At 47.3% G+C, this 25,636-nt stretch overlaps 1 protein-coding gene across 2 annotated transcripts; it reads right to left on the reverse strand.

Moving 5' to 3' along the window:
- Nucleotides 1–9,925: 9,925 nt before the first annotated feature.
- On the reverse strand, nt 9,926–24,438 carry LOC100720477 (zinc finger protein 791-like). 2 transcript variants are annotated; one of them, XM_003461820.5, is made up of 4 exons: nt 23,850–24,278; nt 16,279–16,405; nt 15,578–15,638; nt 9,926–14,187 (listed from the first exon to the last, which is right to left on the reverse strand). In XM_003461820.5, exons 1-4 carry the CDS (start codon nt 24,261–24,263, stop codon nt 12,627–12,629), a joined length of 2,163 nt encoding a protein of 720 aa, XP_003461868.3. In that variant the 5' UTR covers nt 24,264–24,278; the 3' UTR covers nt 9,926–12,626. The 2 variants fall into 2 exon arrangements, with proteins under 2 accessions (XP_003461868.3, XP_063084597.1); XM_063228527.1 differs by having other exon boundaries at nt 14,004–14,187; nt 16,283–16,405; nt 23,850–24,438.
- Nucleotides 24,439–25,636: the final 1,198 nt, after the last annotated feature.

Raw genomic sequence — 25,636 nt, forward strand, 5'->3', positions numbered from 1 at the left:
ATGGTGTAAAGACCTGTGGGGTAAAGGAGACATTTCAGTTCAGACCAAATGAGTTCCAGTATATGTCTGTCATCGCTGGGTTGGAGCACAGCCGACTTGGAGTGAAACTGAAATATACCCACAACCAGGATGAGTCTTAGACCTATAAAGTTTGGCCCTTCATACAATCGCCTCAGCCCTGGATAGTATTAAACTCTGGGGTTGGGGGTTTAGCTCAACCGAGTAAGTGCCTCCCTTGCAAGTGTGAGGTCATGAGTTTGATCTCCAGTACTGGGAAAAAAGAAAGTCTCTCACTGGGTATGGTGGTGCACGCCTGTAATGCCAGCACTCGGAGGCTGAGGCAGGAGGATCGTTGGGAGTTTGAGACGAGCCTGGGCTACAAAGGAAGCTCAAGGCCAGCCTGGACTGCATGGAGAGACCCTGTCTACAAACAAACAACCACTCTGGCCCCTCTAGCATTTATAAGGAGCAGTCTCTAATGGGTTGTCCTGTGTGCTTATTGCAAGAAGTGATCCTGGACATGTGCACTGGGGCTATTGTTCTCTCTTGCATGATGGCCCGCCCTTGTGCTGTAGTGTGTACTTCTTTTCCTGTTTCTATGTGGTCCAAACTTGTTCTGCAGAACCTGTATCTTTTCTGACCTTTAATAAAACTGTGCCACTGTCTGAAAAAACAATACTTCAATATTGAGGAATAAAATTTCCCAAGTATTATACTAATTACTTCTCAGTGTTCTTTTTTTGTACTGGGAGTTGAACTCACTACTTTGTGCTTGCCAGGCAGGCCCTGTGCCACTGAGCTATATTCTGGGTCTATGCTCAGTACTCTTGAGGTTTTATTTTAAATGTTGTGGTAAGGAGGCAGCCAGGAATCTGCAGTTGTGACAGTTCATTTGATTTTATATAGTGTAACTGTAATAGATTTCAAAGCTGGGCATGCTGCCACATGCGTGTAACCCTAAGCACTCAGGAGGCTGAGGCAGGAAGATGCTTGTAGTTCAAGGACAGCCTGGAGCCCTTGTCTCAAAAAACAAAAAGCAAACACTGCATTTGTGTCATTAAGTGACAAGGGACTGTAGGTATTTAACTACTGACTGGCACTGTGTGGGCATCTGAAACTTCCCTGCTGAAGCTGCAGTCTTGCTCCTTGGAGGTCCCTGTCCTAACCCAGCTCCATCTTTCTGTCCCATCTGCCCAGGGCTGCAGACACCAAACCCTGGGAATTCCTTCGCTATAGTCTTTCATGCCAGGCATCCAGTTCATTGGCATATTTCTTTGTCTCCAATTTGAAATCTACCAAGAACACACGCATTGCCAGGCACGGTGCCTGGAGTCTCAGCGACTGTACTTGGGAGAGGCAGGAAGAGGATTGCAAGTCCGAGCTTAGCCTGGGTTTATTAGTCACTTTCCTGTCATTAGTATGAGATGGTCAGCATGAGGCAGGTGAAGGAGGTGAGGTGTTGGGAACCGCAAATTCACAGTGGCTAATTTTGCATACTTCCCTAAGGGAAAAACGGAGGCTTGGGAGTGTTGGTATCACCGTTTTGAGATTTCCACCTGCTCGCTATGTGACTCGCCTCCCCATTTGATCCTGATTTAATGTTACCTGAGTAATTACACTCCTAACTTTACTGATTGACCACAGTTCTGTCCCACCTCATGCCTCCCTGCGTTGGGAGTTCCCATTTCTTGGACTCATCTCACCTGTGGTTTAGCTCTATAAAAATCCCGGGGTGCGGGAATCCCTGGAAAACACAAGTGTGTTTGGCAACCCACGTGGGACCCTTTCTGTTTCTATCTCAGAAGCTTTCTTTTTTTCAATAAATATATTCTGCTCTTAAAAAAAATCCCATTAGCCCTTTGGGGATGGCCCATCCTCTTCCACACCAAGACTTAACTAAAATAATAAGATTGAGAAACACTCCAGGGCTAGATCCTTTTTAGCATAAAATCACCTCTGCCCTTTTGCGGCATCCCAGGATTATTTCTTGCCTGCTAAAACACGGCCCTTGCGCCTTCCTAGCCCTGCCTATCACGGTACAGGAGGGCGTTTGTACCGGTCCTGAGGCACTGCCAGCCTGCCTTCATACGTTCCTGGGTTTGTCTCTGCTTCTTTTCTCATCCTTTTGTCTGTGTGCCTCATCCGGACAGTTGGGGATCGTGGCCAGGTCCCTGGTAGCGGGGTCTGTTTGGTCTTGTGGTTTATAGAGGGTTCAGCCTACAGCTGAAGGCTTGGAGGCAGACACCCGGTGGAAGGGCACGGCAGGAATAGCGGTGCGCCTGGCAGCCAGGAAGCAGAGGGACCGGGCCAGCCGAAGCAGCCTGGAGGGACGGGACTTGAGTTTGCAGGCACAGTCGACTGAGGCTCTGCCTGGAAAGTGCCAAAGGTGGGCCAAGAGAGGGTAACCCAGGGCCAGCTGCCAGCCGCCTGGGCCCCTAGCAGTGGGACGCAGGGTCCTCAAGTCCTGGGAGGTGGAGAAGGAATGAGCCTCAGGGGCCGGGAAGGGGGACCCTGGGCTTTCCTGGCTTTGATGTTTAACCGTTTTTGAGGCAGCTGTGGCGGTCCACGCCTGTCATCCCAGCGCTGTGGGAGGGTAAGGCTGGGGAGATGGAAATTTCCAGCCCAGTCTGGGCAACCTGGTGTCTTAGCGAAAGGCTGTCTCAAAAAGGACTGGGGTGTAGCTCAGTGTGAAGGCCCTGGTTGCAATCTAGCAAAGATTTGAAAACAAATCTTTTTTGGAGACAGGCCGAAACATTCTAACTGGCCCCAGCCCCCGTTGGTGGGGCCGGGTCCTAAGCGCCTTCCTGCGGCCTCTGCGGCCTGGCTCTCCGGCGCCACCTGGTGGCCACGTGGAGATGGCTGCGGCGGCCGGGCTCCCACGAGGTCCCCTCTGGGGGTCCGTGGTCTTGCATGGGGCCGGTTGCGGCGAGACCTGTTAGACTATGAATCTCTGAAATGATTTAATGTTTTATAAATAATAATTCTTTACGGAACTAAGATTGAGCCCAAGGCTTTCATGCTAAGCTGCACCCCAGCCCTCATAAAATTTTGACACAGGGTCTCAAGTTAATCACCAAGACTGGGCTGGGACTTGTGATCCTCTTGCCTTTGGCTCCCACGCAGATTAGGAACCATAGTCTCCCCACCTCACCTCCCTCTTCCCCTCCTCTTTTTGTATTTTTGAGATAGGGTTTTGGTAAGCCGAGGCTGGACTCGAACTGGTAGCAATCCTCCTGCCTTGGCCTCCCCAGTGCTGGGATTCCAGGCGTGTGTCACTGCACGCTAAGAATCCTTGTGTTAACTGTAATAACTCGGACCCCGGTATAAAATCCAAGGAAGCAAGAGACTGAAATTTGGGGAGCAAAGGCTTTACTGGCCAGGCCTGGTGACGAGTCTCCGGGAGCCAATTTGGAGACTGCATGCCAGAGACTGAAGGGAGGACTTTAAAAAGAGGCCGGAGGAAAAGGGAGGGGGAGAAACAAAGAAACCTGCAGAGCCATCAAACTTGTTGACCCCAATCTGGAAACTGTAAAGCTGCCCACTTAGTTCTGACAACCTCGGGAGCCTTTGGCACCTTTTGAGTTACTCCCATCCTGCAGATAAGCATTATCTGCAATAACATTTGGAGAAGAAAGTAGAAAGCTAATTATCTCAGGACAGCTCGTTAACACTAACAGGTGGGAAGGGATGGAAAGTTACAAGAAGCTGAAACTTAAGTCTTCACAAGGATTTGGAACTTAACCCTTTTGGTGCATTAGGGTTAAGCCACAACATTTTCCTGTAATTTCTTTGAAGCTAAGGCACATTTTATGACAGACCACCACCAGGTCAGGAAGAGGTCACCAGAAACCCAAAATCTTTATGGCCTAGCCTAGATAGATAGATAAGGGGAGAGGGAGGCAATAAGGCATGATACAGAACAGAAAACGGTGGTTATATTTTTCTTTCTTTTTGGGAGGGGGATCAAGGTCAGGTAAAGGGTTATGATAATAACCAAATCTCCCTGCACACAAGCAAGTTACTTCAAACAAGTGTAAATTAGAGGGCCATCCTAGTTTTCTTTAGCTCTTTAGTGGAGAATAGAGGCGCCTAACAGTGATTAATAACACTTGTTAGCTTGTTTTAGCACCCTTCTGTTGTTTGTAGAGGGCAACAATGGTTAACATATCAATTAGGTGAGATTTTACAATTCTTTACAGAGGAGAGCGTTGCTTAACATCAATTAGGTCATGGAAAGGGAAAAGGAAAACACATACATAAGCTCTGTTACAGGTTTTGTTATAATACACATATAAGGAAGCTATTTTCTTAGAGTACAACATTAACCTCACGTTCTGATGTTCTCCTTTGTTCCCGGCCTGGAAGTCTAAAGATAAAGGACCTGTGTCTGCCTGTTCCATTTTCTGGGATATCTTATCTTTTCATCTGTTCATATTTTATCTTTTAATAACCATTTCTTTAGGATTTAGGATGTCATGCAAAAAGAATGCAACAAAAGCAGGTTTGCAAAAGAGAAGGCTTGGAAGGACAGGTTAACCCCAGGGTGGCTTCAGGATCAGATGCCAACTGTCCTTGGTTGAAGATCCCTCTCCCAGACACCCCAGAAAAGTTTATGATTAGTTTTTGAGGAGATTTCAGAACCGCATGATTTAGGGATTTTTGCAGACATTTCTTTGGATAGGTGTGACTCCATCCCTGCTCACCGCTCTCCAGCTCCTCTTCGCCACCGAGGCTGGGGTGCCGTTGAAGATAGGGTTTCCATAAGCCCACGAGGTATGCCCCTTCACCTGTTGGCTCACCAGTCCCTGGCTTTTGTTTTGTTTTGTTTTGTATACAGGATCTTGCTCTATGTTCAAATTGGTCTTAAAATCACTGTATAGCTCATACTAGCCTTGACCTTCTGACACAAGCCTGCCTCAGCCTCCTGAGTGCTGGGATGACAGACATGCCCGCCACGCCAGCTTCCAGTTCTGGTTCTAAAACTGACTCAGGGGCTGGGGATTTAGCTCAGCGGCATAAGCGCCTACCTTGCAAGCAGGCAGTTGTGAGTTCGATCCCTGGTACCAATAAAAAGACAAAAACAAAACAAAACAAAACTGACTCAGGCTCCACCCAGGCAACCTCATTGTCATGAACTCAGGTGTGGCCCCAGGGTCTAAGCTGGGTATTCCTAGGTGGCCTGGCCTGCCCCGTGATGCCGTGCTGTCCAGCGAGTTCTGCTCCTCCTACTGATACAAGGATGACCTTGTGGAGCAACTGCCAACCCAAGAGAGAAGACAGCTCTCCCGATTAGAAAGACTTACTGCCTAGAACATACCGCACCCGCTGTGTCACAAGGCCTGCTCATTTTCGTGGGCTTTTGCCCCAGATGCGCCCTCCACTTCCCGAACCTCTCTACTTGTTAGAGACCCAGTGAACACAGGCAGTTCAGAGGAGTCTTCGTCTTAGTGCCAAGAGTCCTGACGTTCCAGACCCCACAACCCATAGTTGCGCTTAGTTTAATCCTTTTCTGTAAGCTCCTCTCTTTAAGATATGGAGCTGATGAGCTCCCGATATCCAAATAATTCAAATAATACATGGAAATAGTATAAATCTCAACCAGCCAGCCTGCTGGGTGTCCAATATGTCTTTTTTTTGGTCTTTTTCCTTTTTATCGGCACCAGGGATCGAACTCACGACCGCACACTTGCAAGGCAGGCACTTATGCTGCTGAGCTAAACCCCCAGGCCCTGGGTGTCCAATATGCCGAGTCTGTGTTTTCTAAAATCAAAGAATGAATTCTAGGAACTATGGAGGCTAAGAGCAGAAAATATTTATTGGGGGAAAGAAAACTTTTATCTAAGGAGACAGAAGAATTCCTATGTGGGTTCCCCAAGACTCTGCTTCTTGAGGGAGTTTTATAGAGCAAAACTATGAGATGAGGTGGGTCAAAGGTAGGGCAGAACTGTCATCACCTAATAAGATTACAAGTATACCGGGGGGTGGTGGTTCATGCCCGTGATCCCAGCACTTAAAAGGCTGAGGCAGGAGGATCATTGCAAATTCAAGACTAGCCTGAACTGTGTAGTGAGACTGTCTCAAGCAAGCAAGCAAACAAACAAACGGATTACAAGTATAGTTGCCTAGGTAACATTGATCCAGTGGGAAATCACAAAGTAGGTATGAGGTGGGCCAAAACTATGGTCAGCCTGTAAAACTGGGATTGCTTAGGTAATATTGATTAAGTGGGGATCAATTTCCTTCTCCCCGCCGTTGGGAGCAGCGATGGAAGTAGGGCTGGCTGTGGTGCTGATTTCAATCTTGGAAGCCAGTGACAGTTTCCTATGTCCTCGCCTCATGTCTCTTCATAAACAGTGGAGCCCAGAGGGATGGCAGAGCCACACAGCTCCAGGGAAGTCAGCTGGGTCTGAGCCTCAGAGTGAGAGGCTGTGACTCTCCAGGTCCGAAAGTTTCCAACCAGAAACTGAGGCCTCCCACACACTCAGGTGCTGCCCGAGTGAGCTGTGCAGCTTGGTCTCTCCACACACCCTTCTGTGCACATCGCAGAGGTGATTCTGGTGATTCTGCTAGCTAAGCCCAGCTCAAGACTCACATGATTCCTACCATTCTCACCATCTCTGTCTTCAGCAGCTCCCTCCTTCAGGAATTAATAAATCCTGGGTGAGGCCCTGGGGTGAGGCCTTTGTCCTGTGAATCCTCACCTAGATGGACTAAGGACCCCCAGCTGTGCGTGACTATGAATATATCCTGGTGTCTTTACTCTCACCATGGGTTGCGCAGGAGGTGATAGATGGGAATTAACTTGCTGGGATTCCAGTGTTTCAGTGGATTAAAATAGAACTTTCTGGACTGCAAGGTAGACTAAAAACAGTATTACAATGTTTGAGTTACAACAGATGCAGTCATTTTATCTTTTGTTTTATGATCTGGCCTTTAACCAATGTGCCTTCTCCATGATGCCACATGTATGTACTGATTCCTCAAGGGTCCTGCCCTGTCTGACTGCCTTCACTCTAACAAAACTTAGCGGTCTGTGACAATACCACCTGGGAAACTGTGTCTGCCAGGGACATTTGGTTTGGGATTTTGTGACCCATTTGGCCTGGTGCCCCTAAATAACACCATGGCTGAGCACGGGTTTGTTATGGCTTCGACATGGTGTTGTAAAGGAAACTTCAGAGCTCCTAAGCTTGACACTGTTTAGCCAGAATAGGCAGGACCATCCCACTTAGACCCAACCAGCCTGGCATTCTGATGCCAGCTGTGACTTGTCAGACAGACACAGGTTAGCCAGAAAGTCCATCTTGCTGTGCTAACTTGCCTCAAGGACAGACTGGCTCACTTCAGGAAAATGCCTGATTCCACTTGCCCACCCACCACCCAAGCCTCCAACCTTCTTGCTGATTCAACGAAACCCCTTCAGCCCAGGACAAGTCTGCCTGACAACACATGACCTAGCCTGGGGAACCAATCATAAAACATCCTGCTATTGGCCTTCTGTGCTTCCTACCTAAAATATGTAATTGTCTGACCCCAAGGTGAGGCTGGTGATTGGGAGCCTGGTGGGCCCCAGCCCACCAGTCCTCCAGCTTCTCAGTGCCTGCATGTCTTCCCTCTGATTCTGTCCTGGTTTTTCCACAAGTTTGTTCCTCCTGAAACTCCCCATGGGGTATTAGTATCGGGTGAAAGGGGGTGGGCGGCACTACAGGCAGGGAAAAGGATGAAGACCTTATTGACTTTTATTAAAAATTAATAAGGTAGTTTTGACCTCTGCAGCCACATTATAGTCCAGGACAGGGAAAGGTCACAGGGCCAGAAGTAACCCAAGGTGAAGATGAAAGACAAGCCAGGGAGTCAATCAGATCCAAGAGCCTACAAAGCACTCAAAAGGCGGCTCTGCACTACCAGTGCACTTTCAGATTCTCCCTACTTATCTGGGGTAGGTGTCTGTCATCTCTCTCTTCCTCTTTCCTCATCTTCAAATAAATTATATTCTTAAATTTTAAACTGCTTCTCAAGTTCATTTTTTGGGTCTTTTTGAGACAGGGTTTCACTAAGCAGTTCAGGCTGGTCTTGAGTTTACTTTGTAGCCCAGGCTGGTCTCAGACTTGCAGGGATCCTCCTGCCTCAGCCTCCCAAGCACTGGGATGACAAGCAGGTGCCACCATGCCTGGCTTTAGCTCCTTACTGATGCTGGGTTTAGGATTGCTGGAGCTGAATGTTCCGCAGACAGTGGCTTGCTGTCTACTCCAGGATGTTACAGTGTGGCATAGTATGGCAATGGGGTAAAATCTTCTTAGGTGTTATCATATGATAGGCAGCTAAGTCAGACAGGAATTAATACACAGTCAGGGAGGGCCTGGGCTTCCAGGGAAGTTAGTGAAAAACAAGGACATCACAATTGTGGTTGGAGATGCATCTGAGGAAAGCCAGGCCTCAAGACAGAGCCTCGATGGTCAGACGTGGCTACCTCCCTAAGGGATAAATAGAAACTTGATATTACACTATAAGTGGTGATATTAAGTCCATTAAGTTCAGATATGCATCAGACACCAAGGTGGTTGACCGGGACATTTGGATCCAGACCACCTGAGATGCCAGGAGCCTCTCCTTTTCTCCAAAAACTCTTTCCTACTCTTAACCTCTTTTGCAACTCACTCTTTGATTTTAGAGGGCATGGACTTGGCACATCTGACATTCTGGAGGTTGGGAGTTACACTTATCCTACATCATTAGGTCAGGTATTTAGGAGATGATGAAGTCATGAGAACTTATGGAAAGAATTTACATCCTTAAGGATTTTTTGAGACAGGGTCTCACTATGAAGCCCAGCTGGCCTTGAACTCATTATGACCTTCCTGACTCAGCCTCCAAGTGCTGGGATTTCAGGTGTGCAATGCCACACCCAGTTTGATGATAGCATAGTTTGATGCCAGTATTGAGAGGCAGCAGAGAGAAGAAGTGGGGCTGGGTAGAGCAAATAGTGATGTGACTTCCTCAGGTTCCTTCCTGATTTTTCTTGTTTCCTGGCTTCCCTCAGGTGAGCAGCCTTCCTTTGCCACTTCGACCTGTGATGATTCTACTCGGTCACAGACCTAAACCAGCAGAGCCAGCTAACCAGGGACAGCAACCTCCAAAACCATGAACCAAAATACATCTTTCTTCCAAGTTTTCTCAGTTGTTTATTGCAGCAACAAACAGTTAACATAATTCCTACTCTGGCCATCCTCTGAATGTCATCTACATGGAAGGTCACTAAGTTTGCATCCTGTTTGGAAATTCTGATGTGCTGCTGTTGCCAAAAAACCATTATCAAACCGGACAGAAAACTTGTGGCACAGAGGGATCCTGCAGGCCATGTTTAGTATGCTGGGGGGCTGGTGGGCATCAGGTCCAGGTCACCAGCTCTGAGGCAGTTTGGGGTTATTTTTTTATTTTTATTTTAAAGGAGGTAAAATTAAGCACAACAAAATAGAACAAAATAGGACATAAGAAAGCAATATAAGAGATATAAATTTCAAAGCTAGATGACCTGAGATCTTCACTATCATATTGTGTTTTCTTCCAAATAGTTTTCCATGTCTTTGCATACAGAAAATTCATAGAAAATAACATAGTATAAACCTGATCAGAACAGAATGAGGAAGGTGATTTAGGTCTTCAAAACCAGACAACAGGGAAGTCATTAATGGCTGTCACAGAGTCTCTCGTTCTCTTCAAATTAGCTGTCCATACTTTCATGTATATTGAAATTCAACAAAACAAAACAGGCGTGGGGATAGGGGTTGCTTGGTTTCCTGGCACTCCAGGTCCCAGCAGGGTGTGGGTCCCAATAAAGGCCAGTGGCTCCTGTCCTGGGCTGCTGCAGCCTGGAGGTTCAGTTTAAATACAGTTTTCAAGTAGGAAACATGAGGTTGATGGCAGGTTTTTTTTTTTTTTTTTTTTTTTAATTTTTTGTACTGGGGATAGAACTCATGACCATGTACTTGCAAGGCAGGTGCTTATGCCTCTGAGCTAAATCCCTGGTAAATGGCAGGTTATTATACAACTGTTGCATGAATTGAATTAAGTCATGTACCATCAGGAAAATGAATTCTAAACAGACTTATGTAAAAAGAACTGCTTACCATAATGTATGAACGTCCCGGGGGCGAGGGGTGCAAGCAAGGATGCGGGTGTGCTTGACTGGGTGACTTTTCCTAGACAAAGTCCTTGAAGCAAGTTGGAAATAGTATTTTCTGCTGGGGGTAACCAGGTTGGTCCAGTGCATTATCAGGAGAACAGTAGCTGGACTCAGACAGTTCAGGCTGACTGAATTTAGCAAGGTGCTTACCTGATGGCAGCAGGAGCACAGGCAGAGGCCACTATTTGGGTTTAAATTTGCCCTAACACATCTTAAGTCTGTTATTCTATAGATGTGCCCTTACAGTACCATATTTGTTAAAGCGCAGATTTAATCAGGTATGGTATGCATGTCTGGAGCCTCGGCCACTCAGGAGGCTGAGGATACCTGCTTGAGCCTAGGAGTTTGAGGCCAGCGTGGATAAAAGCAAGACCTTTATCTCAAAGACAACAAATATTCTGTTCATGGATTCCACGAATGGAGTACTATGTTTTTCATTAAAACAGGATACCCTCTGTAGAGTCAAGGGAGTCACAAGTTTGAGCCCAGGTTGTACAACTTTACCTTAGATACAAGGGGTGTATCTCAGTGCAAATGTCCTAGGTTCAATCCTCAGAATCACACACTTCCCCAGAAAAGTTCATAATGGGCTAAACTCTAGATTATCATAACCCTTCCCTAAATGGAACTCCAATGTTCAATGTACTTCTATTCATCGTGTATGGTACCAAAATAATGCCAAGTGCAAATGTCACATACCTCTCTCACCAGGCAGAGCTTCCTGGCAGCTAGCATGGATCAAGACAGAAACAAGGATAAATGTACAAAAGAACAAAGCCCAAATTTCCATCTTTTAATTTGAATTTTTTTTTTTTTTTTTGTCCTGTAGCTCTAGGTATTCAACCCTGTGTCTTTGTGAGGAGCTACAGCCCGTTTAAAAAAAAGTTTTAAGACAAGGTCTAAATTGATCATTTGGTACTTGGATTTGTGATCCTCCTGTTTCAGCCTCCTGCGTGCTCGGATTACAGAGTGGGCCTGCTCCCTGGGTAGTTTGGCACTACTTATGAAATTAGCCTCTATTGCTTTTACTTTACAGAAAAAAATAAGTTGTGTGACCTTGGCTATCTTAGGTTATAGGGCGGGGACTGAACTACAACTTAAATATTTAGTTTTAAGCATGAATGAATGCAAGATTAGTTTCATGACAAAATTTGTTAAGTATGATGATGAAACATGCCCGAGGAAAATACCCGAAACTATGCATCCACTAGGGATGGGCTAGAATGTAAGATCGACTTCACAAAGAAAGCTGGTCTGAGTACTCATATGTGGCATGATATATTTTAATATCACCTCAGGAAGTGGAGATGGCAATATTAATGTACAAATTGTCTGAAAATGGTTGATACAACATTTGTAATAAATATTTACAGAAGCTTTTGCTTCACAATACATTGTTTTTGAGCACACATGGGAAGGTGCTGAGGGAGAGCATTTAGCAGTCACAGGAAACAGAACTAATTGATGAAAGGAAGCAATTTGCTCCACACCAAATTGGGGAGGAGCTGGGGAGGGCAGTCACTCTGTAACACCTGCTTTTCTTTTGTTAATTTTTTTAAGTCTCACTATGTAGCTCAGGTTGGCCTTGAACTCACGGCAATCCTCCTGCCTCAGTCTCCTGAATGCTGGGATTACAAGCACACAACACAGTACTAAGTGTCTTCTGTTATTTTTTGGCACATGGTCTGTTTTGTAGTTCAGGTTGGCCTTAAACTCACTATGGGGCCTATGTTGGTCTTCACATTGTAGCAATTCTCCTGCCTCAGCCTCCTGACTGTTGGGATCACAAGCATGTGCCACTACTATCATTCTCTTTTGCTGTGTTAGAGATAAAATCAGGGACTTGTGCACACTAAGTACACAGTCCAACACTGAACGGGGGGTGCAGTTCAGTGGCAGAGCAAACAACTTAGTTTCAATCCCTATCATTTAGTGGCTCATCATATATTGTTGTAGCTGTCTCTTGAAAGCCTCATGTCCTCTCGCTTGTAGGGGAGGCTTTTCAGGGGTGGCTGGGCCTAGGGTGTATGAGTATAGACTAAGGATGCATTTGTCCCCTCATCGGATTACCATAACTCTGGGTTTGGCTGACTGAGTTAACTGAAGGGGGACCCATCCCGAGTGTGGGAGGCACTCATCAATCAGCTCCTGGCCTGGAACACAAAGGGACAGAAAGGAAGGCTTTGTACTTCCTGCCTGCCTGCCATGGAGCCAACTATGGACTGAAACCGCTTAAATTGTGGAGCAAAAACAAACCTTTCTTTTTAACTTGTGGGTGTGGGGTATTTTGTTATAGCAATGAAAAACTAAGACATACATGAATTACTTTGTATCTAGAGTCCTATATTACCTATATTTATAGGATTTTTCCACAGCGGGAAGCCATGACTGAAAACCTGTTTGTTGAATTGAGAATGTTCCCTCATTGTCACTCATTGGGTTTCTATCTACTGTGCAACTTCACGTGTTTATTTAAGGATGTGGACAGAGTAAAGCCTTTCCCACACTGCTTGCATTCAAAATGTTTCTCTTCACTGTGAGTTCTCTCATGTCTTTGGAAAGAGCTGCAAAGACTAAAGGCTTTCCCGCACTGTTTACACTTGTAGGGTTTCTCTCCTGTGTGCATTCGCATGTGTCCTCGAAAGCTTGTGGGGTAAATGAAGGCCTTTCCACATTCCTTACATTCATAGGGTTTCTTTCCAGTATGAGTTCTTTCGTGTATCTGGACATAACTAGAACAACTGAAGGCTTTCCCACACTGTTTACATTCGTACGGTTTCTCTCCGGTATGAGTTCTTTCATGGGTTTGCAATGCACTGAGGAAAATAAATGCCTTTCCACACTCCCTGCACTTATAAGGCCCTTCTCCAGTGTGTGTTATCATGTGTCTTCGAAAGTTCTCAAGAGAAATGAAGGCTTTTGTACATTCCTTACACTCATAAGGTTTTTCTCCAGTATGATTTCGTTCATGTATTTGCAAATCCAGAGGGTAGTTGAAAGTTTTCCTGCACTTTTTACATTCATAGGGTCTTTCTCCAGTATGCGTCCTTTCATGCACCCGACAGTAACTGAGGCGACTGAAGGCTTTCCCACATTCTTTGCATTTATAGGGTTTCTCTCCTGTGTGTACTCTCACATGTACTCGGAAAGCAGGGCGAGCACTGAAGGCCTTCCCACATTCCTTACATTTATATGGTTTCTCTCCGGTGTGAGTTCTTTCATGAATCTGAATGGAAGTGGAACATCTGAAGGCTTTCCCACACTCTTTACATTCATAGGGTTTCTCTCCAGTATGGATTCGTTCATGTACACGTAAAAAACTGGGACGGATGAATGCCTTCCCACACTCCTTACATTTATAAGGTCTGTCTCCATTGTGGGTTATCATATGTGTCTGGACACTTGTTCGGGAAACGAAGGCTTTCCCACATTCCTCACATCTATAAGGCTTCTCTCCAGTGTGGGTTCTCTCATGGATTTGAATAGAACTGGGACAGCTGAAAGCTTTCCCACATTTCTTACATGCATAGGGCTTCTCTCCAGTGTGAATTCTTTCATGAATTCGCAGAGAACTAGGAGAACTCAGAGCTTTCCCACAATGCTTACATTGGTATGGCTTTTCTCCACTGTGTGTGAGTTTGTGTGTTTGAAAGGGCTGGTAGTACACGAAGGTTTTTCCACACTGTTTACACTTATAGGGGTTTTCTCCAGTGTGATTCCTTTCATGTCTTTGGAAGGATTTGAGGTAACTGAAGGTGTTCCCACATTCCTTGCATTTATATGGCTTCTCTCCATATCGAAACCCATCAAGTTCATGTCCGGGGTGGGCTTTAATGTGCCTAATAAGAGATGAATGAAGCATGAAGCCCTTCCCACAAACACTACACTTGTATGGTTTTTCTCCAGTAGTTTTCTTGGTTCCACTGGAATCTGAAATCTGGCTGAAGTGATCTCCATACTGACCACCTTCTTTATTTTTGCAGAGTCTCCGAATTAAATAACTTCTGTAAAAAATTAGAGGCACATCAATAATGATTATTTTATGTTTATTAATAGATAAGAGACGGACATTTTCATCATTTTTGGAGACACTGCATGGTTTCTGTCCTTTCTGAACTGTTTGAAAGTGAGTATTGTCAGTGCTCTGCAATAGGGACACTCTAGCTACTGTCAAAACAGTGACATTCATGCTGGGATTATTGGTCCATGCCTATAGTTTTAGCTACTTGGGAGGCTGAAGCGGGAAGATACCTTGAGCCCAAGAATTTGAGACCAGCCTTGGCAACACAGCAAGACTTTACCCCAAAATAAATAAACACATAATTTTTTTTCCATTAGTGCTACTAGTTTCTGTTAAATAGCACTGAAAACAAAGTTTTGTGGTAATAAAAAAACTAAATTAATACAAACAATATTGTACTCAATTTTGTACTAATCTCTAAAACTCTAAACACTGTGATAGTCATAATCATGGACCTCTGAGTTATGACTGGCATGACACACAAACAACTTGAGTTATGACCAGAGTTCAGTTTTAACATGTGACCACAGTCTTGAGTTATGACCTGAATGCCTCTATGTGTGCTGCCAGTGGTCTCAGGTACAGATTTAACCCTTTAAGAGTTCTGGAAGGAAAATTACAATATCCTGTCCTGTAAGGGACTTACTGAGAAATCGTGGCCAATGTCTCTCTGAGATCTGCCTGGTATAGGAGAAAGACTTTGAAGGTTGTGTGGAGAAGCCTGAGCCTTCAATTAAAACGCGAGTTCCAATCAGTCCTCGGGAACAAACTGAGTTTGTAGGTCAAGGGTCCACTCTATGGACTTTTTTTTCCTTTTGGAAACAGGGTTTCACTATGCAGTTCAGGGTGGCCTGGAATTTACTTTGCAGCCCAGGCTGGCCTTGAAATCACAGAGCTCTTTCTACCTCAACCTCCCAGGTGCTGGGGTTACAGGTTTGTGCCATGCCCAGCAGTAGGGGGTTTCTTAATACAGTTTCCAAGAAAAATATCTTTCAACATTTGACATCTTTTTCACTTAGGAAAACATTTTGTGGTGAAAATTTCCAAGAAAAATTTGAAGCTAGGGTTTCTTTGTTTTGCTTGCTTTTAAAATTTCATAATAAGGCTAGGTGTGGTGGTGTACGTCTATAATCCCAGCACTCAGGAGGCTGAGGCAGGAGTACTGCTGTGAGTTCGAGACCAGCCTGGGCTACAAAATGAGTTCAAGGCCAGAAGCCTGAGCTGCATAGTGAGACCCTGTCTCAAAAAAAAAAAAAAAAAAAAAAAAAAAAAAAAAAAAAAAAGATAAAATTTCCCAGTAATTTTCATCCTAACACACCTATATATTACGATTCTTTCGAGGGATATCGCTTTCTCTGGTCTGTGTCACTCACCTTAGGTTTCTCCCCTGGATTTTGGGCTCCTCTTTAATGTTCTGGTCTTCCCATCTGCTCCCTGTAATGAGATGAAGAAACCCTTATAGCTCAGAGATCACAGAAACATTGCAGACCTCAGGCCACTCTGGTAAGTGTGTGCAGTGGGTTCTCTGCCATCATGGAGAGCTGAAGAGGCTTCACCGCCCTGGTCTTAGCTGCACACTGAAATACTCACACCTGGTGGACTTGGTCGGTGCACTCACTCCGCACACCCCATTCTGTTTATCAGTGCTGTCTCAGGGCATGGTCATCATATCCACTGTGGGACACCGGTGCACGCACACAGTACATCTCCGGTCTCGCATGCCCTGCCCCTTTCCTCCCCTCCCCGTCCTGATACTTGTTAGTTTGTTTTTTTGGTACCAGAATTAACTCACTGTCTTGTGCTAGTCAGGCAGGCGCTGTCCTGCAGAGCTAAATCCCCGGCCCCCACTTTTTTTTGAGATGAAGTCTCACTATGTAACTGCAGGCTGGCCTCAAACTTAGAATGTTACTCCTGCCTCTACCTCCCGAGGGCTGGGATCCCAGGCGTGCACCACCACGCCTGGCTCTTCCCTTCTGCAGAAGATCTGTGTCCCACTGTTTATTCCCTACAATGGGGACAGTAACAACCAAAAAGAAACACACTGGTCGCTCACTAGGGGCGATGCCACCCTTACCTACACAGGCCAGGTTCCTCAGGGTCTCCTGCATCACGTCTCTGTAGAGCTGCTTCTGTACAGGGTCCAGCAGAGCCCACTCCTCCTGGCTGAAGTCCACTGACACATCCTCAAAGGCCACCGAGTCCTGAAATGTGTGCAGGGATGGGGAGGCCAGGGTAGGCGAGATAGCAGTGCTTGGGACCCACACTCAGGAGAACAATTCCCCGCAGCTCTGTGACCCCGTGCTTCCCACAGTCATGACACTGTGGGATGTCAGGAGTCTCACTCCCCGTGCACAGCCACTGGGATCCAGGGACGTGCATCCCTCCCCTCCTTTAGTGGCACTGGGCATCGAACCCAGGCCTCTGTACTGAGTTCCCTTCCTGACCTTTTAATCTATTTTTTATTTTGTAAGTTAGTGAGGTGTCCAGTCTGGGTGGGAATAGTGGCCTCCTGTGTCAGTCTCCCGGAATGCTGGTATTATAGCCACGCACCGCTAAGCCTGGCTTGTATCTGGTTCTGAGGACTGAACCCAGAGCTCCACGATGGGTGTCTACTCAGTCCTTGTGACTTTACCTCCTGTGGCTGACTGAAGAAACCTATGTGAATGGAGGAGGGTCGGCTGACACACTCTACCACCTTCCCCTGGGCCTGTTAACTTGATTTAACTATGATTGCCAGAGGATTTACTGTGGATTTGCACTTGGAGCCTATAGCAGAAGTTAGTATTTCTCATGAAGCATAAAATGAGCATGAAAAGTCCAAAACATCATAATCATGAGAAAGGCCAAGTGAAGAGATGGCCTGTGGGCTCAGGCTGCAGCTTGTGGGAAACTTACAGGGGCAAGGAAATTACCGAAAACCTGAAATATAATTCTGGGCCTGTGGGGAGTACGTGTAGGGACAGCCTAGTGGTAGGAGCGGGTGCCCGGCATGCATATGGGCCCTGACTTCCACTCTCAGCACCGACGACAACACAATACAACAGGAAAAGGCAATCAGCCAGGTGTGGTGCACACAGCTGCAAGGAGGCTGAGGCAGGAGGACTTCTAGTTGGAGCCCAGTCTGGGTAACAGCTGCTCAGTGAGACCCTACCTCAAAAGAAAACCAGGGAAAGGTGGCTCCGGATGCAGGATATGAACTCACTCTCTGACTGAAGAGAAGAATATAAACTATTACTTTGTTTGCAATCTGTGTCTTGGTTCAGTTTTGGCAGCAAGAAGTGTGACACGTTCAGTGTATAACTGAAAGGACTGCAGATGTCCCCCTGCCGTCCCCCGTGTCTCAGAGAGAATGGGGCGCTGGGTGTAGTTCAGCAGCCAGCGCTGGCCAGCTCGGCTGAGGCCCAGGCTCCACTCCAGCAGCGCCCAGGAAGTAAAGCGCTGAAGAGGGAGGGGCGGCCAGAGACAGAAAACGCAGGGGCCGGGCATGAAGGTACAGGGAACTCTGGGAGGTGGCGGCAGGAAGATCATAAATTCCAGCCCAGTATAGGCAACTCAGTGAGATCCTGGCTCAAAACAGAAACAAAAAGGGCTGGGGACGCAGCTCAGTGTAAAGGCCCAGGGTTCACTTCCCCATTTGTCAAGAAAGAAGGGACAGAACTGGACAAACAGAACAGAGCAGGCCGACGTGGGCTCAGCAGCAGAGCCACGGCCTTGCATGTAGGAGTTCAAGGCCTGGCCCTGAAACCCAAAACAGAGAAAACAGTAAGGTCTATGGGGAAAAAGACTCACTGCACTCCACTCCTCCAGACAGATGCCAGACCAAACGCATTGCCTCTCAGGGTCTCTGACAACACGGGAGCCAGGACACTGTGAGTTGAAAAGGCTGTGCCAGCACCCTACAGGGTGCTCGCAGGGGTGAGACGCGTGCCCTGGTTACCAGCAGCTCTGGCTGCTAACTCGGCCCTGGCTTGGTACTGGGGGCTGAACCCAGGGCTGTTGCAAGGAGCCATATTTCAGGCCTTTTTATTTTCAGACAAGGAAAGCTGCCCAGGTGGGACTGGATCTGCAGTCTTCAGCCTCAGCCTACCAAGGGCCCAGGTGACAGCACTCAGCACCATGCCCGGCCACCAGGTTTCTTCTGCCGTGAAGGAGCAGCTTGTGGGCAGAGTGTACAAAAATGTGCAAAGGGGCCCATGTTGGTCAGTGCCAGTGCTGAGGTAACCACGTGATGCTTGTTTCAGGGACATTTGCTTGAGGGGAGGAGAAGCAGGGACTCCATGGGGCCACCTGGTACAAACAAGGCCAGGCCGCCTGGCATGCCCAAACGTGCCCCCTACTGTCCACTGGGAGCCCTGGGGGCAGCCGAAGGGGTCGCGGGGTAACTAAGGTGGGACATCACCACCTGCTGCTACAGGGCTGGGGCAGTGGCAGGGTAGAGGCCCTGTGCTGAGGACAGCCCAGAGTGTGGGAGTTAACTGAGCTCTATGTCAGGAGCCGAGGAGGGTGGACTCCGGCCTTGAAGCCTATGACAACGTACGGCTGTCATTTGTGAAGTTACAGGGCGGGAGGGAAAGGTGCTGAAACCTGTGCTGGGAAAGGGTCTCCAACGACACCTCCGAGGGCTTAGGGGGACATGACGGCTCATGCCTGTCATCCTAGCACTGGGCAGGCTGAGGCAGGAGGGTGGCCCACAAGTTCAATGCCTGGGCTACACAGTGAGACCCTGTGTCAAAAAAAAAGATGAAAAACAACAACAAAGCATTATACAGCAAAATAAAACATGGACTAGAACAGACCAGGCCAATTAGTGGCTCAGGCACTCAGACAGGCAAATTAGTGACAGCAGAGTATTCCTAGGCATTCACTGGGTGGCAGGACTTCCACGAGGGAGGTCAGGTGGGTGGGTGGAGACACAGAAGTGAGACCATGTGAGGCCATCCACAGTGAGGCGCCTCTTACTCTGTGCAGGTTAGGAGCAGAAGCCAGGCTGCTCAGCAGCAGCGGTGGGGCCTGGCATGGTGGTGACACCTGTGATCGCAGCACGTGGAAGGCTGAGGCAGGAGGCCAGCCTGGGCTACAGAGCAAGACCCTGCCCTGGAAACCCCCAAAGGAAAAAGATTAAGCACGGCCAAAATAATTTTCAGGATGTGTAGACACCCAATCGCCAGCTTTTACAGTGACTCCTGGACCCCAGCATCCTCACAGGCCCAGGGTGCAGTCGTCTGGACTCCAGGAAAGGTGCAGGACACCCCATAATGATGCTCCCCAACAAACCCTCCTTAAGGAAGCCGAGGCTGCTGCCATACAGAAACTCTTACCTCACGATGGGAAGCCAACCACGCCCCTCAAGTGTCGGTGGGCACCCCAGAACCAGTCTTGAGATCCTGATCAATCGAACAGCCTGAGACTAGGTTTTCCTGCACCGTGGGTAATACAAACACCACCCCTTACCTCTGTCCCCCCACTTTTAATAAAACCCCAAGGCTCCTGAAGACAGTGTTACTGCGTGTGTGTGTGTGTGTGTGTGTGTGTGTGTGTGTGTGTGTGTTTTGAGACAGGGTCTTACTATGTGACTCAGTCTGGCTTTGAACTTGTGGAGATCCTCCTGCTTCAGCCTCCCAAGTGCTAGAATCCAAAGACTGCTCCTAAATCTCCTTCCCTGTCCTTTTAGGCCTGGCCATGCTGATTAAAGTTCCTTTCCTGCCCCACACTCTGCTCCTCTCCTTGACTGGTGTTTTGAGATGACTGGCTGGGTGTCGTTTGCTGGGAGCTTTCACCCTAACATTCTGATAACAAAAGCAGCTCATACAGGCAGTGCATCCTGTCTGCCTTTTGTTCACAAGGTTAACCCACATGCAGAAGTTAGATCTAGGCTGGGTATGTTAGCACATACCTGTTATCCAGGCTAGTGGGAGGCTGAGGTAGCAGGGTTACGAGTCAGAGCCCAGCCTGGACAAATTAGTGATTCAAGACTCTATCTCAAAAAATAAGCAACTTGCTGGATGTGGTGGCTCATGACTGTAATCTCAGCACTCAGGAGGCTGAGGCAGGAGGATGGTTGCAAGTTTGAGACCAACCTGGGCTACAAAGTGAGCTCAAGGCCATCCTGAACTGCATAGTGAGACCCTGTCTCAAAAAACAAAAAAACTCAACTCACAGGAAGCAGCTTAAAGGTGGATACTGGATTAAGGGTGTGGCTCACAGGAGCCCCCCCCCCATGGCACCAATCAACAGGCTTGTGGAATGTAAGGGGGGGGCAGCTGCTGCACCTGCCTTCTTGCCTGCCATGCCATGGACTGTTTCTCCTCTGAAACACTCCTCTGCCAGGCTACCCCGCTTTGGTTAGTTAACCATGGCCTGAAACCTTTACAAACTGAGAGTGGAAATAAAGCTTTGCTCCTTTAACTTTGAGTGCTGGGTATTGTGTGTCTGTAATGAGAAAAGTAACTAAGATACCGAGCTCGGGAATAGTCAGGTTCTCCCAGCTCCCAAGGTATAGGCCCTGGGCTGGGTTAGCCCCTTGTGATGCAGGACCAGGTCCCTGAGCTACAACTACATGAGCCCCACTCTCTCCTTGCCCCTGGCTCCCACTCCTTCCATGAAGAAACTCTGCCAGGTCCAGGGGACTTTTGTTTTTCCTCGGAGGAGTGGGGATGGAACCGGCACCTTTTCATGTGAGGCACACGCTCTACTACTGAGTTGGAGAGAGGCTCCACCAGACTGAGACTGTGGTTCTGGCTCAAATGAGTTTTCAAATGCACTCTTGTAAATCCAGGAAACACAAGTCCTGATCTTCCCAGACTCACTCAAAATGCACAAATATGTCCGTACTACAGATGTAAAAGTCAAACACTGCCTAAAAACAGGGCTAAGGAAACCTCAAAACCACTATTAAAACCTCAAAAAGGTGCAAGGCATTGTGGCAGAGGTCTGTAATCACAACACTCTGGAGACTGAGGCAGGAGGATGCCCTTGAAGACTTCACTGTGAGATCAAGCTCAACCTGAGCCATACTGCGAGATCCTGTCTAAAAACCCAAAAAGCCTAACAAAATGAAAAACAAAACAAAACCGCCAAAAGGTGGTGCATGCTTATAGTCCCAGTTACTCAGGAGGCTGAGGCAGGAGGGTCATTTGAATCTAGCAATTCAAGGCCTGTTTGGGCGACAAATAAGATCAGTCTCAAATAAAACAAAACCACCCAAAGCCTCAGAAAGGGCTGCATCCTTCCACACTTCCCAGCTACTGTGTGTATATGGATCCCCAGCTGCCAGTGCTAGGAAGCTTCCTGCAGCATGAAGGCTCATCTGTGACAGGCTGTAAATGGAGACACCTGTGGGGGAGGCTCTTTGTGAAGAACCGAAAGGGGTTCAATTACTTCTCTTTCTGGCCTCAAAGTGTGGCTTTAGCTGTGCCTGATGGTTTTGGTCTGATCTGCCACTCTGGGAGGCTGAGGCAGGAAGATCATAAGTTCAAGCCTACTCTGGGGAACCTAGCACTTTAATGAGTCCTAATCGCAAAATAAAAAATAACAAAGGGCTGGGGATGGAGTTCACTGTGAAGGTCCTGGGTATGGGGCTGGGCTAAGAAGCGGCTCACACATTTGTGTTGCTTTCAGAAAATAAAGATGTGGATTAGTGATTCTCACTACAAAAGGTGGTTTGCTGAACTGTTCCTCAAAGTATTCATTGTATTTGAGGCCATGGTAGACTTTTAAGTCTAACCCAAGGTATTTCACCTGAAATCACCAAAATGAAAGGCAGTGTAGCTTAAATGCTGGTGTGTGTACTTGGCATTGCAAGGAGACCTGTGTTGAGTCCCTAGCACCTAATATACAAGTACAACACAACAGAACCCAATACAGTAAGTCCCTGGCTTAAGAGCATTCAAATTACAAATTTTAACAGTTGCGAATGGACCTTGCATTATGAACCTGGGAACAAATTCTGGAAGTAGCTCACATGTCTTCCAGACATTGTCATGGGTGTGGTGCTGTGTGGTGCTATGTACAAGTAGAAATAGTTTATTCACAGTATTTCTTTTGTGTTTTTCAGACTTACGAATAAATCTGACTTATGAACAATTAACTGAAAACCTACATGCTAAGAAGAACAAACAGAAACATGAACTTTTAACACATGCAATGTCATATTGAAACACTTTATGTATTTATGTGCAGGTTTGGGATTGAATCCAGGGCTGTGCATAGAACAGGCAAACACTCTACCACTAAGCCACCTCCTCAGACCCGGAATATGTTACTGTCCTATAATTCACCTACTGGGACCTATTTCATGCTGTCTCCCAAGCTCCACTCACTCCATCGAACAAAGATTCAAGAGAACAAATATTTGCAAGTTCATGAAGCCAAGTGAGGAATGGTGCGGATCTCTGGCTGTGCTAACAGCACAGATCATCTAGGAAAGTTTGCAGAGGAACCTCAGGCCAAAGAAATTCTTTAGGCTGTCTGCCCAGGAAAGAAACTTGGGGGAGGCATGGAGTATCTACAAGGGAGTCTGAGATGCTTGCTTATTTTCTGTTTCTCCCTCAGAAAAAAATTTCTGCAAGAAACGAATGTTTCAGAAAGAGAGATCTGTGGGTCTGTGGAAACTGGTCATTAGAACACTGTCAGCAGCTAAGAGTGGGGTCCCATGCTTGTCATTCCAGTAATTAGGAGGCAGGGGCAGGAGCATCGAAGCAAGTTTAAGGCCAGCTTGGGCTATGTAGTGAGTCAAAAGTCAGCTTCGACTACACAGCAAGACCCTGTCTCAAAAACAAAACAAAATGAACCCCAAAAAAGAAACAAAACAAAAAAAACACTGAGAATATACTTTTTTTTTTTTTTAAGCCAGTCAAATTTAGCAGTGGGGGGTGGTATACCAACTTTAGTGACACTAATGTTAATAAGTTCGGATAATCCACTGCCATCGGACCAGCCATACGTTTTTTCTTATATGAGAAATTCAAAATAGAGTAAAATAAATGACATATAATAGCAAATAGGAAGATAGATCCTTTGCACATGGGAAGGAGGTCAAGGCATGAAGGCACAGGAAGAAGAGGGAAAGAAGACAGAAGAATCAGGATGTGTCGTGTACGTGCACCAACTCCCCAGGACGAATGTAACCAGAAGGTATTGCAAACACGTACTAATAAAAATAAAATAAAATACCGCGAGCGTTTCAAATGCACGATGAGGGTAAGCAGGGTTAACGACGTTTTGAATCGGAGAGAGGCGAAGCTGACATTTCGAGGTAGGACCTGCAAATTTCAGGTCTTATTCTGAGCCCTAGAAAGAGCGAGGTTGAGGGAAAAGACCCTAATTTGGGCTCCTGCTTTCAGAGAACTTTGGAAGACGCGGCAAGGGGCCATGTTTGTCCCGCAGCGAGAGCAGGGGCGGGGCCTGGCCACCTCCCGCCGCTCCGCACAGGCCGGACCACGCGCGCTGCGGCGGAGCTGCCCAGAACAGGCCCGGCCTGGTCCGGCCCGCGTGGCCGCCGCCCAGGGACTGACTGGGCCCCGGGGTTCCAAAGCCCGCCCAGGGTCTCCTTGCGAAGGGGACCAGGATGGAGCGCGACCCCGACCGCGGGCTCCAAGAGCCCCTACCCGCCGCCGCCAGCTCCCGGACTGCCCTGCCTGCACTCACCATCTCCCGGCTCGCGAGAGCTCCGACCGCTCCGGCCTGGGCAACGGACACCAAGCGCCGCCACCGGAGGGCGTCAAAAGGCAACAGCAGACCCACGGCGGCGACGGACGCGCCTGTAACGTCACGCGCGCTTGCGTACAGTGGCCACACCCACTTCCGGCGGTGCTCCGGTGGGCCCGCCTCCTGGGGGTTGATTGACAGTCGGGACGTTTCATTGGTTGCGCACACGCAGCAGGACCTTCGGTTTCTGATGCAGCAGAGCGTTCTTTGTGCGCAGCGTGAGCCTGGTGTGTCCCTCAGCTGCTTCTGTGCGAGGACCCAGGCGTGCGCGGGGAGTTCAAAGTTCAGTTTCCGGATAGAGCGACCCTCACTAGAGTAACGTCTCGCACTCTCCACGGAACAGGGGCTTGGCATAATTCTGCGAGGCTATTTTGGGAAGTGTCATCCTAGATTACAAGCAGATGCTTAACAGTTTTACCTCATCATAGCCAACCCTGTTAGCGCTCACCTGGAATCCCAGACGTGTTCGAGGCTGAGGCAGGAAGATAGCGAATTTGGGCCCAGCCCAGCTTGAGAGATCTGGTCTAAAAAAAAAAAAAAAAAAAAAAAAGGCAGGCTGGAGATGGAGCTCAGTGTGAAGGTCCTTGGTTTAGTCCAAAGTACAGGAAAACTACAGAACAACTGCTTGCTCTATAAAACTCTCAGGTGTACATTTTACACTAAAAGGAAACTGGTTTTGGATAAAGTTTTAAGGGCATCCTCTGAAGCTAAAGTTCTCTGAAGAAACTACAGCGATGCAACGATAAAGGTATTCAGGCTGTATCAAGTTGGTTGAGTTGAACATCAGAATGAAAACCATAATTATCCTAGGCTATTTTAAGCCCCTTAGACCACAGTCATTTAATTTGGGCTTTTGGTGGACACCTGCCATTCCAGCACAGGGGAGGCTGATACAGGAGGCCCCCCACGGGTTCAAGGTTAGCCTAGGCTCTACGGAGTTCAAGGGCAGTCTGAGCTACATAGTGAGGGCCATGGTGGTTTAGGTCTGTAATCTCAGCACTCTGGGAGGCTGAGTCAGGAAGTTTGCAAGTTTGACTGCCTTTTAGCCACTGAGACTCTGTGTCAAAATGGAAAAAAAAAAAAGCTAGGGATGTGTTGGTGTGGTACATGTGCAGGGCTGTGGTGTGGCCAGGCCATGGCTGAACTGAGAATGAGGGGATGCCTCAGGGGACAGACAGGGCACAGCTAAGGCCACCTGCAGACTTTCTGGGGATAGTTTTTCCTTAACTAGCATCATCTGTTGCTCAGAGGGGTCCTTGAACCCCTCCCAAGATCCTGCTCAGGTTTCATGCGTTTTCCATTCAATGCCTTTCTTGTTTTGAATAAATACGGGCCACCCAGGAACAGTCGGTTGGCTGGCTAGCAGAGCTACAAACTCTGCAGAGGACTTTAGTCCTAAGAGTCCTAAAGATCATGTCTCCTGTCTCATTCGTTTGGGTCCCCACTGTCCCCTGGTTTTTTTTTTTTTTAATTTTTATTTAAGAGGAAAAAGAGAAAAATACACAACAAAACAAAGCGGTGTAAGGGTACACGTAATACAGAACTTATCTTGGAAATACTTGCTCAAATCACAGTATCAAAGAATACAAAGTGGACATTCAAACAGAGAGACTGCAAACAGCTGTGTTCAATGATCCAAAAACATTAATAGAGTTAGCTATTTAACACCCCTAAACATACTTGCTGTTATATCCCTTAGAGCTCTTTTTTTCCCCTCTCTTTTTTAC

Source organism: Cavia porcellus, unplaced genomic scaffold (assembly GCF_034190915.1).
Source record: "Cavia porcellus strain 051 isolate PalLab524CR breed Dunkin Hartley unplaced genomic scaffold, mCavPor4.1 scaffold_17, whole genome shotgun sequence".
In the NCBI taxonomy this organism is placed as follows: Eukaryota; Metazoa; Chordata; class Mammalia; order Rodentia; family Caviidae; genus Cavia; species Cavia porcellus.

Excerpts from the sequence above, each read along its gene's own strand:
- LOC100720477 (XM_003461820.5), bottom strand. The coding sequence starts at position 24,263 with ATGCCAAGCCCCTGTTCCGTGGAGAGTGCGAGACGTTACTCTAGTGAG. Across the intron at positions 15,639-16,278 it reads GAGGAACCTGGCCTGTGTAG|GGAGCAGATGGGAAGACCAG; the intron begins GTAAGGGTGGCA and ends ATCTCATTACAG. Across the intron at positions 14,188-15,577 it reads ATCCAGGGGAGAAACCTAAG|AAGTTATTTAATTCGGAGAC; the intron begins GTGAGTGACACA and ends AATTTTTTACAG.